Source organism: Microtus pennsylvanicus, chromosome 1 (genome assembly GCF_037038515.1).
Source record: "Microtus pennsylvanicus isolate mMicPen1 chromosome 1, mMicPen1.hap1, whole genome shotgun sequence".
NCBI classification, from domain to species: Eukaryota; Metazoa; Chordata; class Mammalia; order Rodentia; family Cricetidae; genus Microtus; species Microtus pennsylvanicus.
Window position 1 is genome coordinate 163,094,729 of NC_134579.1, and position 15,191 is coordinate 163,109,919.

At 40.5% G+C, this 15,191-nt stretch overlaps 1 protein-coding gene across 6 annotated transcripts in view; it reads right to left on the reverse strand.

Annotated features, from left to right (window-relative positions):
* Nucleotides 1-287: 287 nt before the first annotated feature.
* Atg5 (autophagy related 5) overlaps nucleotides 288-15,191 on the reverse strand; it is a 111,562-nt gene continuing 96,658 nt past the window's right edge. For 5 of the 6 annotated variants that reach the window (XM_075944410.1, XM_075944384.1, XM_075944364.1 and 2 more), the window contains one exon: nucleotides 288-1,667. In XM_075944410.1, coding sequence (XP_075800525.1) covers nucleotides 1,531-1,667 — 137 coding nt within the window. In that variant the 3' untranslated portion in view covers nucleotides 288-1,530. The remainder of the gene's footprint in view (nucleotides 1,668-15,191) is intronic. The other variant, XM_075944392.1, reaches the window with a different exon arrangement.

Sequence of the window (15,191 nt, forward strand, 5' to 3'; positions counted from 1 at the left end):
GGATTTTTCCTTATGTAACTCAAGTGTCACTATTTTTTCCTGCCTTTGCTAAAAGGGCACTTTGTTTAGTCAGCCAGTTTTCTTCTACTCACGTCTACGTTTCTGCGAGTGGTACCCAACGTTACTTCTTTTATTATTATGTTTATAATTTCCATTCTGGGATATTTGTTCTTTGATCCACTTTCTCTCATTTTGTGAATAAATCTATGTTAACCAGTGAAAAATCACAAGGGGTGTAGGAGGGAGGAGGCAAGGAGCACTAACAGGATTTCACTTGAGTCATCGTATAATTTTATAAGAAAACATTTTTATTATAGAATCGAAAACCATTATTTTATGATACTGTCTTTTTGCATACTCAGATGGGTTGACATTCAATGTGGACAGCAAGCTAGTTCACAAATCAACTGCAGGAGTCTCCAAGCAGTGGCCGTAGAGTGCAGCAAACTTCCCTTATAGTGGGAGGAGTTCCAGGAACCTCTGGATGTTTTTTGGTAATGATAAGGAAAAGCTACTGCAGTCTAGAAACAGGTCACCTTCAGAATTTAAAGACTGGCTCCAGGGGAAAATAGTGACATAGTACTCCTGGAGCCCAAAAACCAAACCAAATCAACCAAACAACCAAAAACCAAAGGAAAGGAATGGGAGTTTCAAAATATGCAAAATTACCTTAGATGGGTACTTGGCATACTATGATTTGACAGGTTTACAGTGACCAATGAAACAGCAAAGACAGTTACTATTATTCATATTCAGTGTATAGATGACAGATTTTCAAGTTGCAGTAATAAATCCCGTAATAGCTCCTGAGACAAGTTACCCTACGCCCTGCACCCTTGCTATGCCAGTGAGAAACAGGAACACAGAATAAAAAAATGACTTACTGTATGGGAATCGGGGTGTCTCTGAAAAGTGACAAACTGTATGCTTTAAATGACAAAACATAGTTAGAGGCTTTATTTAAAAATCTCTCACTGTTCATTATCAAAGTTACAAGATTGTTTGCATACCAATAGACTGACTGTAAACAGGAAATTCTCATTAAGGAAAGATGGGTTTACTGTAATTTGATCTTTTACAAAAAAATTACTGCAAGTTATTGATAACAGAATTTCTCTTTTACTTTCTCAAGTCTAATTCTCTCGAAAATTCAACCAATGTTTCCACTTTCTTAACTAAGGTTCAACCATGGTCACCTTAGGAAATACCCCGCTTATTTGTTAATCAGAAGTATGAACTGTGGCACGTTTCCATTTCTTTCCTAGAGCAAAGGCTTCGGCTGCATTGTATTTCATGAGAAGACAAGAGCTCCAGTGGTCCTGTCATGTCTCAGCTGAGGTTTAATGACGGCAGTGGAGCAAAGCAGTGGTGGTGCCCAGTCAGGCCTGCCCGGCTGCCCTATCTCTCATGGAATCTTCTTCCTCCTAGACTTGCAGGCAGCCACATGGTTCTGCAGCCTCCACTGAACCTGACTGAAGCGAGGGTGACATGCTGACTCAAGGTGATTCCATCCAGCGAGGAGCTGCTCCTTCAATCTGTTGGTTGGGGGACAATGCTAATATGAAGAAAATTATCTGGGTAGCTCAGATGCTCACTCAGCCACTGTAGAGGGGTTTCCAGCATTGGTTCAATTCCGTGAATCATTACTTGGTTCTTTTTTTCTCCATCTGTTCCAAGAAAGAAATCCAATAGTAATCAAGAAACAAAAACCACAAAGAAAAGATACTCTGTTGCCTTTTGAGATTCCTTAGTGAATTAAATGGATTTCAAACTTGTTTTATCCTCTTAACAGGAAATGAAGACAAGGAGAAAGTTTAAATGTTGCAAAATGTCTCACCCTGAACAGAAACCTGAGGTTGCAATGAATTCTGATAAAAATTCTGTTGCTATATGAAAGTATTTGTTCTTTCTTAATTACTGTGCTTGCCCAAGATTGACGTTAGTGAAACTATCCTGGAGAAAACAGCAGGGTGAAGCCACTGACCAAAAGTATTCTAGTGCACATTTAAAACCACTATAGAAGGCTGTTACCTAGTGGAGGCGGCCACACACCCTTGGGATCTGAGAGGAGTGTAACAGCTGGGAGTTTTGCTGACTATCAACAATGTGCTCAAGGGTAGGAAGTAGTAGAAGCACAATTAAAGCTTTATCAGAAAGAACCAATGGTCTGACTTAAGGATTTCTGCCTTAAGAGGCACCAAACCTGACGGATTTTTTTTTTTTTTGATGATTCTCAATTGCTAATTAAAAAGGTACTAGGGCCTGCTGCAGGACTCAGCAGATAAAAACACTGTGGTCTGAGTTTGATCCCTGCCATGGTAGGAGAGAACCTAGTCTCCAAGTTGTCTTCTGACTTCTATACACATACCATGGTAGGTGGGCAACCACCCCAACAATAAAACAACTAAAATGTAATAACAATTTAAAGGGTGCTTCAATTAACACTTTAAAATTCAAATTTTATTAACAATTAAAGCAAGGAAAACCCCTAATTTAAAGAACATGCCTCCCCAAACCATTCCAGACTAAACAAAAATTATTCAAAAAGGAAAAGAAGAAAGTATTTGTTACCCTGCAGTACAATTTTTTAATAGTGTCTTCAAAATACAATGGCAACCACCTCAGATCCTGGAAACAAAAGACACCAACAACAGGGCAAAATCCTCTGGTGGGGCAGGAGCACGTCAGCTGCTGCTCTCCTTTCTGTCCTTGCCCTATGCCCAGTGCCCTTCAGTCCCTACTGTGCTAAGGTACAGGAAGGCCTGGCTGGCACCTGACATCAGAACTTCTAAAGAAATGTTTAGCCTCTCGACACAGAGAGAGAGCGGCAGGGAGCAATCATGGAGAACACAGAAACACTACAGTCAAAAGCGAATGCTCAAATAAGAATCGGGTAAGCATGTTACCAACTCTAAACCCAATCAAACAAAGCTTCCCACATCCCTGTCATAGTTTAGCACAACTTTAGGGGAAAGACTACTGACTGCCTCAGAATCCCAGAAATTAATAACTGCCTCTATTGCTTTCATTTCCCTAGCCATCCTTTTTTTTTTAAAGGCCTTTTTTATTTAGTTAATGTAGGTGTGTCTGAGTGTGAATGTGTGCAGGTGGTGAGTGCAGTGCCCGCAGCGGCCAGATGAGGGTGTTGGATCTTCTGTCTAGAGTTACAGGCAACCATGAGCTGCCAACATGGGTGCTGGGATCTGAGCTGGGGTCCTCTGACGGACCACTGCACTCTTACGCGCGGAGACATCCTTCCAGCCCTGCTAGCCATCTTTGTTGGGTCTCTGTAACTTCTTTACACAGCTGTAATCACAGAGAGAATGCAATGACTGGCTTCTGGACACTGGTCAGAACCATCGAGCTGTACACAGAACACTGAAGACTGTACATCAGCTCTTTGGGAAGACATTAGAATTGGTGTAAGATGGATGAACATTTAAGTTCTCTAGAATGATTCATCTAAGTTCTAGATTGCCAAGGTTTTACCATATTAAATCTTTCTTAGAATATCTTAAAGCATTTCCAGTATGGTTCTGTTAATATTCTTATTATATATTTCTTTGAGTTATTTTAATATTCTCAGAATTTCCTCCTACTTAGAACTGAGTCAAAAAACGAAAGCGTGGTGAGAGTAAAAGTTCCTTTTGTGTACAGGTTCTCAGGCCAGAGCCATCTTTTTCTGAGACAGTAAAACTAACAAGTCAGTACTCACTTTTCCACACTGTCCTAGAGCAGCGTTGAGATGAGAGTGAATACATGCGGGTGCCCCATCCAGGGACACACATGAGCCTGAGAAGCCAGGAGACAACAGATGGACTCTGAGTCATACCGTGTACACCCGAGCCATTCCAACTCTGCATCAAGTCTGCCACATCATGACAGGCGCTGGTAGGCAAATACTGGTTCTCCGGCTTTCAGACTGGGGTCACCTTAATCCTTTGCTTGAACTAGACAACTAAGTCAGATCTATCTCTGCCATACCTATCATCAGAACTGAAGATATGAGATATAATTAGGCATGGCTTGTGTTTGTAACCTGAGCATGTGGGAGACAGGGTCAAGAGGACAGCTCTGAATTTAAAGGCAGTCTAGTCTACAGACTAAGACCCTATCTCAAAACAAAGAAAAAGAAAACAAAAATAAGACAAAGATGTGAAACATTTTTGCATCATTAATCCAAACACTTCATCAGTATTTATTCTTTTGTTTACTTTCTGACTTCCCTCCAAGAGCAACCGTAAACAGAGGATCTTTGGGATGGGGGCAGGATTTCTCTTGGGACTATAATCAGAGCTCCTGTGTTCATGGATGTCCCCAGCATCTAGCATGGTACTGAATACGCAGTACAGTTTCAAAGTTGTGTGACTGCAGAACTGCCGGAGCTAGTGAGGTAAAGGCTAAAAGTAGTCCAAGATAAATAACAAATATGTATGTTTTCACCTAAATTCATGCTTCCATAGACAACAACAAAGCATGACTGGATAATTTGGCAATTACTTACACCAGCAAAAATAATACTGACGAATGACTTCATATTTTCTTCTAACAAGAGAAAGGAAGCCCTTGATGAGATTGCTAAGTTGAATGTGTCTGATGAGCATTCTGTGTTTCTAAATGAGATTCTAGACTTTATACTTGAAACTGGAAACATCACTCAAAACAGATGACTCAGGACTCCTCTGTATACCTCTTACTTGGGATTTTGCCTTTTGTAGGTCAGGTGATACAAGACTAACCCAAGGCCTTGGGCTTGCAAGGCAAAGCCTTTACCATCAAGGCTTTCCTCAGCCCCCACTGCAGTTTCTAAAACAGTATATGGAAGTCTGTGGAGTTCTGTCCTCTGGCTGTGACCCTCTGGAACTATCAGCACCTGAGATTACTGAAAGATCTGTTCAAAACTAGGCCCATTAGCTTTCTAACTTGGAGATGGGGAGGGGCTCACGAAGCCCAACCTGAGCATTTATAGACAATGCTCTCTCTCATCTCACTATGATGTGATTTGAGTGTAATTCTTTCTTGGGTCTGTCACTGGTCCTATCTGAGATGAGCACAAGACAGCTACCTCCCCAGAAAAAGTTCATACAAAGAGGCTTTAAATCAGGCAAACATTTTAGACAGTAATCAAGAAAAGCAGTTACGGTCATTCATAAGTCACTTTTGCAGGATAAACTTGGATTCTGTCAAAACTTTCTACTTGTAATGTGAATTTTCTAAAAGATATGTTTACAGAACTATTGTATAGTTAGGAAAATTTAAAATGATATGAAACTATTTGGTAGTCTATCATAAACCAACAGTTCCAACATTTTTGTGCTCAGCCTGGTGCTTAGCCTAGTCCAGTCCAGTCTCAGGCTGTGCTGCTTTTAGACATTTCTCAGAGTGTAGCACTTCTAAAGAACAGTCATTCCCACAGTTCTGCAGTCAAGGTGACGATTGAGGCACTAGCATGTTGTGTGGGCCTTCATCTGATATCCCCAGACAGTAGACAGGCAAGAGGAAAGGTCCATAGCCACAGCCCTTTCAAAGTTCCAATTCCAACAGTGCTAGACGAAAAAATCTTCCAAGTCAGGGATCTGGGGAACACTTTAGTCTGCAGCTGAGTTTAGACTTCCAATACTGAAAAGCATATATTACTGCTTTTGTAAGGTGTCGATGTGGTAGAAATCAGAATCTAATTTAAAGCAAATAGTTTTACAACAGTTGTCTTTTAAGGAAAATATATTTATGGTTTGAAGAGACGACCCCATGGCTAAGGACTGGCTCTGTTCTTGCAACAGAGGGCCTAGGTTTGGTTCCCAGCATGGTGTACATATCACCCTGGCGCCCAACGTGGGGCTGACCAAATCTACTTAAAAGCCTGAGAGAGCTTAGGAAGTAATTCTAGACACAAAATAACAGTATTAAGCATGACTTTTTGGTAGCAGCAATTTCTTTGGTCTACTCTGCTTGCTAGAGGCCAGCAAGGGCTCTCATTTAAGACAGGCTTCCTGACTCAGCATTAGCTACAAAACCTTGGAGCTTTTGTGAGAGGTCCTGCCATGAAACACTTGAATGGTGCTGATGAAAAGCTGACTGCATGCGTTTTGGGGTGGTAGGGACCTTGAAACGCCATAGTGTTGTGGCAATAAACATGGCTCCAGCTGGTACCTCTGCCATGAGGCTGGAATCTCAGAAAGCTAAGGAATGGACTGGATCCAGCCATCAAAGCCATGCTTTAATCCTAGCAATATTGCTTAGCAAATTAAAGATGTATGTGGTCAGAAAAGGAGAGAGATATATAGTAAAGAGAGATTCAAAGACAAAGAAAACTTCTAGTTGGTTTACAGTGTGTTAAAAATATGTGCAAGCTTGGGAGAGTAAAGAAAAGGTTAAAGTCCTTAAAATAAAAAAGAAAGAGCATAGTTGGATGTGGTGGCACACACCTTTTATCCCAGTACTTGAGAGGCAGAGGCAGGCAGAGCTCTGTAAGTTCAAACACAGCCTGGTCTACAGAGTGAGTTCTAGGACAAAGATACACAAAGAAACCCTGTCTCAAAAAGCCAAACATTAAAAAAAAATAGGGGTTAAAATAAAGTCACGTAAAGATGAAAAATACACAGAAAGTCTGGATACTGTATATTATTATGTTGTTTTTGAATTGCTTGACAGCTGAGGAAGCAGCAACAGCTGCTAAAAGACATTTAAATATAAATGCTGCTGGATTAATAAAACAAAAGTATTTCGTAAATGTCTTGACTTCAAATTGAAGTAAAAAGATATGTTACAAAAGATATGAAACAAAAGAGAAGAGATTTTGTTTTTGTTTTCACAGAAAATGAGAGACTATGGATTCATTCTGAATTACGAAAAATCAGATTTGATCAAGGAAGACCACCTGAGAAATCTCTAGTAGGATCAGATGGCTGAGATGTTTGAGTTCTACATCCAGAGCAAATTCAAGACTGCTGCCTGCGATGATCAAGCCTCATAAGATACTCCAGTCAGGACTTGATCATGATTCTAAATTTTCTTTAGGTCCCCATAAGATTATCAGCACCCCCAACCAGCAGGAAGAAACTATACCCACATTCCCAAAAAATGGACTATGGATATTTTCCTTTGTTTGGAATGTTGGTTAAAAGTTGTTATGGATAATGGTCAGGAGAAAGCTAAGCAAAGGATATTAGATACAGAGTTCTTGTTTTTTTTTTTTTTTTTGAGGGAGAAGTACTGTGGGACAATGGTCTGCATCCTGTCAATTATATTTTAAATAAACGCTGATTGCCCAGTAGTCAGGCAGGAAGTATAGGCGGAGTGATCAGGCAGGAAGTGGAGGCAGGGCAATGAGAAAAGGAGAATTCTGGCAAGGGGACACATTCTGCAGTCCTGATCTAGCCACAAAGCAAGCAAGATGTGACTGCCTCGCCGAAAAAAAGTACCAAGCCACGTGGCTAACATAGACAAGAATAATGGGCTAATATAAGTTATAAGAGTTAATAACAAGCCCAAGCTACCAGGTCTATCAGTTTATAACTAATATAGACCTCTGTGTGATTTCTTTAGGATTTAATGACTGCAGGAACCAGACAGGACAAGGACCAGGTGGGATAGAAAACCTCGGTCAACATCACCCTACTATGATTGCATGTAAACACACACACACACACACAAAATCAAAATGAAATCATGTTTACATACAAATATATATTCAAGTACATTTTGGCTATATGAGAATGGTAGCTATATACAGAAACAAAAAAATATATAAAACAGGTTAAAAAACAGGCAAAATCCTATTGGCTAGATTAGTTCAGACACTTGACTCCCTGGGAGTGAATGACCTCGCTCCTTTGAGATTTCTTCATAAAGGAAGTGAAAGTGTAATACAGAGTCATAGATCACATTCTGATAGACCATCAGCAGCAAGAGAGGTGAACAGAAAACAAATATGCAGTAATGTCTGTTTTCAGATGTTCTCCAGCAGAAATCCAACTGTCACAGCTCCTGAGGAGGCCCAGCTGCTAATGCTGGGAAGTCTAATGTGTGACTGAGCTGTGTCCCAAGTCCTGCCTGTTGCTTAGAAAACAAGGTCGCTTCTCCCTTAACTCTTAAGCCACAGCCTGCAAACCTCTGGTCTCCAGAGTCCTAAAAGACCTTCCAGTTCTAGTCATGCTCTGACTCTTTCATACCAGAATGGCAAAATTTTTCCTTTGGACTTTACACATCAACATTTACTAGCTTTGAATCCTTAGTCAAATTTGTGAGTCTTCAGTTTCTCATCTCTAGAACTTCTTGGAGAATTAAATGAAATTAAGAGGAGAGCCCAACTGGGTGGTGGTGGCTCACACCTTTAATCCCATCACTCAGGAAGCAAAGGCAGTTGGATCTAAGTGAGTAGTTTGAGGCCAGCCTGGTCTACAGAGAGTTCTAGAACAGCTAAAGCTGTGACAAAGTAAAACCTTGTTTCAAAAATAAAAACAAAAATAAAAGTAAAAAAGAAAAGAAAAAGATAGAGCAAATGAGTCTGGGGTATAACATGGGAGAGGCTTCTGATAACGCAGTCTTTGGTTTGATCCCCACTCCTACATAAACTGGGGGTAGTGGAGTATATCTTGGCAAAGGCTTCTGACTACACAGTCTTTGGTTCGATCCCCAACACTACATAAACTGGAGGTAGTGGCAACTCCAGCAACTCAGGGGGAAGAAACAAAAGTTGAGGCCCACACAAAATTTTAGGCCAGGCCAGGCTACATATGACCACAAAGGTGGAGAAGGCAGAGAGAGAACGGGGATCAAGAGAAGGGGAAGCATATGTTGGTATGGTAATAAGTTAATTATTTTGGTACTAAGTGTTAGGAATATTTCCTAACGTGTGTTCCCTGACGACGCCAAATTCCCAATCAGGCCAAATCAAAACAAGCCGAATTAAGAAATATCCAGGTTCTGCACTCTCGGGTGGCCCCGAGGGGGGAACTGGGAGGCCTCTAACACGACCACCGGGAGGAAAGAAAAGGGACCACGTGTTCCTCTTTTGGGAGATCATGTAAATTCCCTGGGGAGTGGCCTGCTGGGATTTGGAGTCCAGACCAGGCCTGAGGGCTGGAATAGATGCGAGGGGCTGGGGCCTACGCTCCCAACTTGACACTAAGTATCCACCAAGATATATAAAAATATATATTTTATATTTTAATTTAATTATGTGATTGGCAAGTGAAAGTTTATAAGAACATTGCCTCTAAGCAGTGTCAGTGCTAAAAAAAAAATGGGGCAACGAAACCTCAGACTCAGTATTATACAAATTAAATGGCCATTCAAAAAAAATTTCAAAAGCCATAAAATATATTCAACATAAAAATCCAGTGAAGCACCTTACCTAAAAGTAAAAGAAGCCCTAACATATTATAGCTATACTATTTAAAAGATTTGAAGATTCTTTTTAAAATGATAAAAACAGCTAGGTGGTGGTACTTGCCTTTAATCCCAGCATTCACGTGGCAGGCAGATCTGAGTTAGAGGCCAGCCTGGTCTACAGAGTGAGTTCAGGACAGCCGGGGCTACATAGTGAAACCCTGTCTTGAAAAACAAAAACCAAAAGATAAAAACACTCAACTAGAAGAAAACAAAAACAATCCCACTGGAACCTCTGTTATAACCTCCCTCACATAGGGGCTTGAGGGCTCATACTAGGTGATGGTGGCCTGCTGGCCACTGAGTCCTCAGGTCCCAGTCAGCTGCCACAAAGGTGTAACTAGGGTCTGTAAAGCAAGCTGTGTCAGCTTCTAGGGATATTCTGAAGTTTCTTTCTGATTGACAAGTGAATGGAATCTCTTAGTTTTAAAAGTGGAGGCTAAAGAAAAGGATGACAAAGAAACACAGCCTTTAATGAGAAAATTTCAATTTAATTAATCCCTTTTGAGTTTCACACCTCTACGTACAGAAGAACAGAAAGCTAAGACCAAATGGACTGACAAACATTTTAGCCACTTTTAACCTGCAGCTTTTCAGGGTTATTTTAGGATTCAAGAACAAAGCTTCTATGAAAGATTTAATAAATCTGAAGACATTGTAAAGCCAACAAAGAGACAAGCTTTCTGATTACCGCTAACTAGCCTGAACAATTTTACTCTATCTGACGAATTCTTCAACCTCTGTTATGGTCATGAACAAGATGCTGACCAACCGAATCCACTGACAGGAGACAGCACAGGCTGAAGTCTGAAGTGCATACATCATGTGTAGGGTTCTGATCAGCTGCGGTGGTAATAGTGAGGTCAGGTCAAAGGGGGTTAAAGCAAGCCAGGATATGGGCAAAGGAATACATCAAACACTGATTTTAAAAGGGCAATTAATCTTACACAAAATGCTTCCTGGGGAATGAGATCTCCATCTTAAGAGCACACTATATGCTGTAGCAGTAAAAATGAACACGCACGAGCACAAGGCTTTTATCCTGTGATCACAAACAGAAGGCAAGCGCTGTTTATCAGAGCCACAAGCCTTTTTACAGCCTCCATTAACATCTTCCGGGTCTATGCTAACTCAGTGCTGGTCATAAGGAGCCACTCACAGCCCATGTATCTTTCTTCCGTGTATAAGGTGTTTATTATATATATATTACTTTATTCCTAGGCTAACCCTAGAACGTTGGCTCTTTGGATAGCTTCATCAACTTTTAAACATGTGCCTTCTCTTGACTTTTGCTTATAACCATTATATTTCTTGGTGAGAAGAACATAAAGCAAAATTTAAATTAAAACCATGTATTTAGTCATAATCATGGAAACTGTAGTCGGTTACTGTTTAGACAATTTAAATGAACTAATTAAGAGCTTCCTGAGTATAAATTGGAAAAAATAAGGTGAAAGCTAAACATTAAGCCTTGTTCATTTAAAAGAAAAAGATATAATTGAAAAAGCAGAGATTTCAAAAATATTTCCTTTAAAAATGTTGTTATTACTGTTTTTATATTATGTGTGCATCCGTAGAATTACTTGTTACCACCACCGTGGGTTCTGAACTCATATCAATAAGAACCTCTAACTGCTCTGAGCTTTAGCTTATAGATGAGTACATGGTGACCAATGGAGCAGCTGCACCATGTGACAAGACAGGGACACTGGTTTGCTTCATCACTTCATTTCCTAGTGCCAGTGACACAGCGAGCAACACACAAGCTCATGTTTTCCACCTTTGGGAAAGTCAGGCTAGTCACTTAGCTTCTTGAGATTAAGATAGAAATAAATAAGGAGGGGAAATCAGAGGCATCTTTTGTTGGATCCAGCATCACATCAGCTCCATTAATAGAGAAAGAAGGTAATCATTTTAGTTCTCTGACTTTAGAAAAGACATGTATCATTGGACCTAGATCTAAAGAGATTGTGTATCAACAAGATTAGCCAGCAGTGCCTGTGTGCTGGACAGAGCACAGGGATGGAGGGAGAGGAAAGCAATCAAAGCAAAGAATCTGGCTCATTTAAATTTATAGTGTATGACAAATTAAGTAAACTGTAATTACCAAGTGTAGGCTGAGCCTTATCAATGATTATAGTAGATCTTTGCTCATAAAGGGACAACATTTAAAATGCTTTTTGACTTTCCACTATACAGTGTTTCTTCCATAAAATACAAATACAATCAAGAATAGAGAACAATAAAAGCAAACGGCTGGAAGAGACTAGAAGACAAGGCTCCCATGACAGGAGGTGACCCACTTCGACTTGGGTCACTAAGGTAGTCTCCCTGAATGGCAAACACCCATTAGAACCAACAGCACCAGCAGTCTACTTCTGAGCCTCTTCAACATGTTTTAACCAGCTGTGTGCCAATCAAGCCTGCTACATGATAAGCAGTGACTGCGGAGATGCTGTAGTTCCTTCCTTACCACAACCACACTGCTGACATTTCTAGTCTTGTCTAGAAGACGATTCTTAAAAATGTTAATCAACAGCATAGAAGTCTGGCCACAAGTGAAGGTCTAATTGGCCTTTATAAATTTCCTATGACCTTTTGTTTATAAAATGCATTCATAGGTGCTGGAGAGAAGGATCAGTGGCTAAGAACACTCTCTGTTCTTCCACAGAACCAAGGTTCAATTTTCAGTACCCACATGGTAGCTCACAATTGTCTGTAACTCCTGTTCCAGGGGGTCTGACACCCTCATACAGATATACATATGGGCAAAACACCGATGTACATAAAATACAAATAAATAAATTAAAAAATATGTCAACAAAAGAAAAATTAGGTTAATTGTAAAACCTTAGAAAAAATAAGACTGTTAAGTCTCACATGGGAAAAAACTGTCTCATTTACATTCTACAAGCAGACTGTAACAGGAAACATACTTATTACATAAACTAAGAAACCTGGATCTATTAAAAATTCAGTGATTGCCCAATCCAAATGGCAGGAGGGCACAGACAACATTAGTTCACATTCTAATGTGACATAGAGAATGACCAGCATTATAAAACCATTACCTCATTCTTTAACACTCATTTTAGGTTGTGGGGGGAGGCAAAGGGAGGAGGGCCTGCTGCAGTTTTGCTAACTCCTTTGGGAGCTGTGGCTTGGCTGTAGTAACAACACACACCCTAAGCTATCAACAACCAACTTTTTAATTCTCTCCAACACCTCAAGGATCTGCCCCTGGTGTTTCTTTCACCCACCGCCAGCTGTTGTGTCTGGAAACAACATACTACACACCATATGAAGAATTTACCACACAGAACAAGGAAAAATAGGAATTCACTAAATTTTATCTTTTAACTCCTATGGTTTCTCATAAAGCATATTAAAAATAAGATAACTGCCAGGCATGGTGGCACACACCTTTAAGCTCAGCAGTTGGGAGGCAGAGGCAGTTCCAGGTTAGCAAGGTCTACACAGCAAGTTCCAGACCAGCCAAGTTTAATAAATAGTCACACACACACACACACACACACACCACACCACACCACACCAAACAAAACAAAGTAATTTTGAAGACAGGACGTCAGGCACAGTGGCTGGTGAAGGTCCCATGGTAGGTACATGCACTGTGTGACCTGACTCCCTGTTCCCTTCCCAACTGCTTCACTCCTGCCCACCTCCATTAAGATTCAGTTACTCTCTCCTCTGAACTGAAGAGGGCACTACTCACTGTATCTTCAGGCCGGATCATCCCACAGCCGTACATGCTCCTGTTCATCCCAAAGCTTTCTTCTGAGAATACTACTCTGTATCTTTCGTATCTTAGAGCAACAAGACAACATATACAACATAAAGAAAGTGAATGATGAGAAATAAAATTTATGACATCACACGGATCTTAACAGTTAAACAGCTGTCAAGGAAGGTAAGTGCACAGAAGCTGGAAGGAGTTGGAAAGGGAAACAAGAAAGCTTGGAGAACAACTCAACCCTCAGGAGAGCTATAGGATGCTAGGATTAACCTCTCATGGACTAAGACTTTCTTTACACCTGTGCTGTTTGCATAATACCAAATAAAATATCAGAAGAAAATAGTCCAACACAGAGAACTACTCAATGAAATCTTAAAAGAAATTTATAAAAAAAAAGAAGGGAGGTTTGTTACACTATACAGGTTACCAGGCTTTTATAATTATATTGGAACACTGGCAAATAAAGTATGACCCAGCAAAATTTATAGGCCTTTTATGCTCTCCTAAATAAAAATTAAGCATATAACTTTAGATTTTAAATATTAACATTTAGTTTATTTATTTTGTGTGCCAGAAGATAACTTCTAGGAGTCAGTTCTCTCCTTCTACCATGTGGGTCCCAGGGATTTGAACTCAGGTTGAAAGTTCGGTGGCAGGTGACCAGCCACACCTAGCCACCTAGCCGGAACTGGTTTCTGACACTGACATTGTCATTTACTGAAAGAGGAAGATATTTGACTTAGGGCCGAGTACAGAAGTATTCATCTCTGAGTCATTTTAACGCCACTGAAACCACAGACACCATGTACCTGGGGCTCACCTTTGGTTTGTTTCCTGTTCGTTCTATCTTGGCTAATTTCCCTAGCCACTTATAGATCAGAAGGAAAAGAATACAAAGCAGCTCATTGCGATACTCTAATGACCCCAACCTGGTCACCATAATACAGCACATTCTGCTGTCATGATGAAATAAGACTGAATTCCTCCACGCCTGACTCACAGGGAGGAGCATGCAATGGTGCCACATGGGTTCTGTAAGAACTTTCTCTTTTTATCATGTGATGACAGCCAGGTCTTATCCACACACACCCAAACTACAAGTCTTTCACTTTCAGCTTGAGAGCAGGTGTGTCAAAATGCTCAACTCTGACAGTGGACAGGTACTCTGACCGAGGACAGGTACCCCGAACCTACAGTGCAGCTCCACTCTGACAGAGGACAGGTACCCCAAACTGCACACTGCATTTTTCACTCAGAGACTTGAAGCTTCTGAGTACACCCACAGATTTTAAATGATATTTTTTTCTAAATATAAGTATGAAACAAAAAGGGGCAAAGATAAAAGTTTTCTAAAAGAAAGATATAGAATTAAGGACTAAAGACGTGACCAGTTTCATGGTATGTAATTTAATGCAGTGTACAAGTACTATTTATGTCATATTGTTGAAGTCTGAGTCCTCCCGTGAACCGGTGCTTGTCCATTTGAGGAGGTGATGTCTGCTGTTCATCTGTAGCACCTGGTACCTGCCCTCTGTTAGCATACTGAAGGACAGTCTTTCCATCCTGCAGCAAACACAAGCCACTCTGGGATGCTGACAAGTGTGCCGCTGTCATCAAGACTGAGTTTAATGTGATATTTTCACACTCCATAAGCAAGAATCCCATAGGGTCATATAAAGAAATAAAGTCAAAGTAATTCACTTAATTTTTTTCCAGATAGGGTTTCTCTGTATGTTTCTGACTGTCCTAGAACTCACTCTGTGTGGAAAGTCCTTCTGTATTTGTGTTACTTTTATTGGTTAATGAATAAAGTTGCTTTTGGCCAATGGCTTAACAGAGTAAAGCCAGGTAGAAAATTCAAACAGAGATATAGAGAGACAGAGTAGGCAGAGTCAGGGAGAAGCCACGTAGCTGCCACAGGAGACAGACACCTCTGCTAGAGCTTTCGGAAACTTTACCTGTAGGCCACAGCCTTGTGGTGATGCATAGATTAATTGAGATGGGTTAGTTTAGGATGTAAGAGGTAACCAATAAAAAGCTGGAGCTA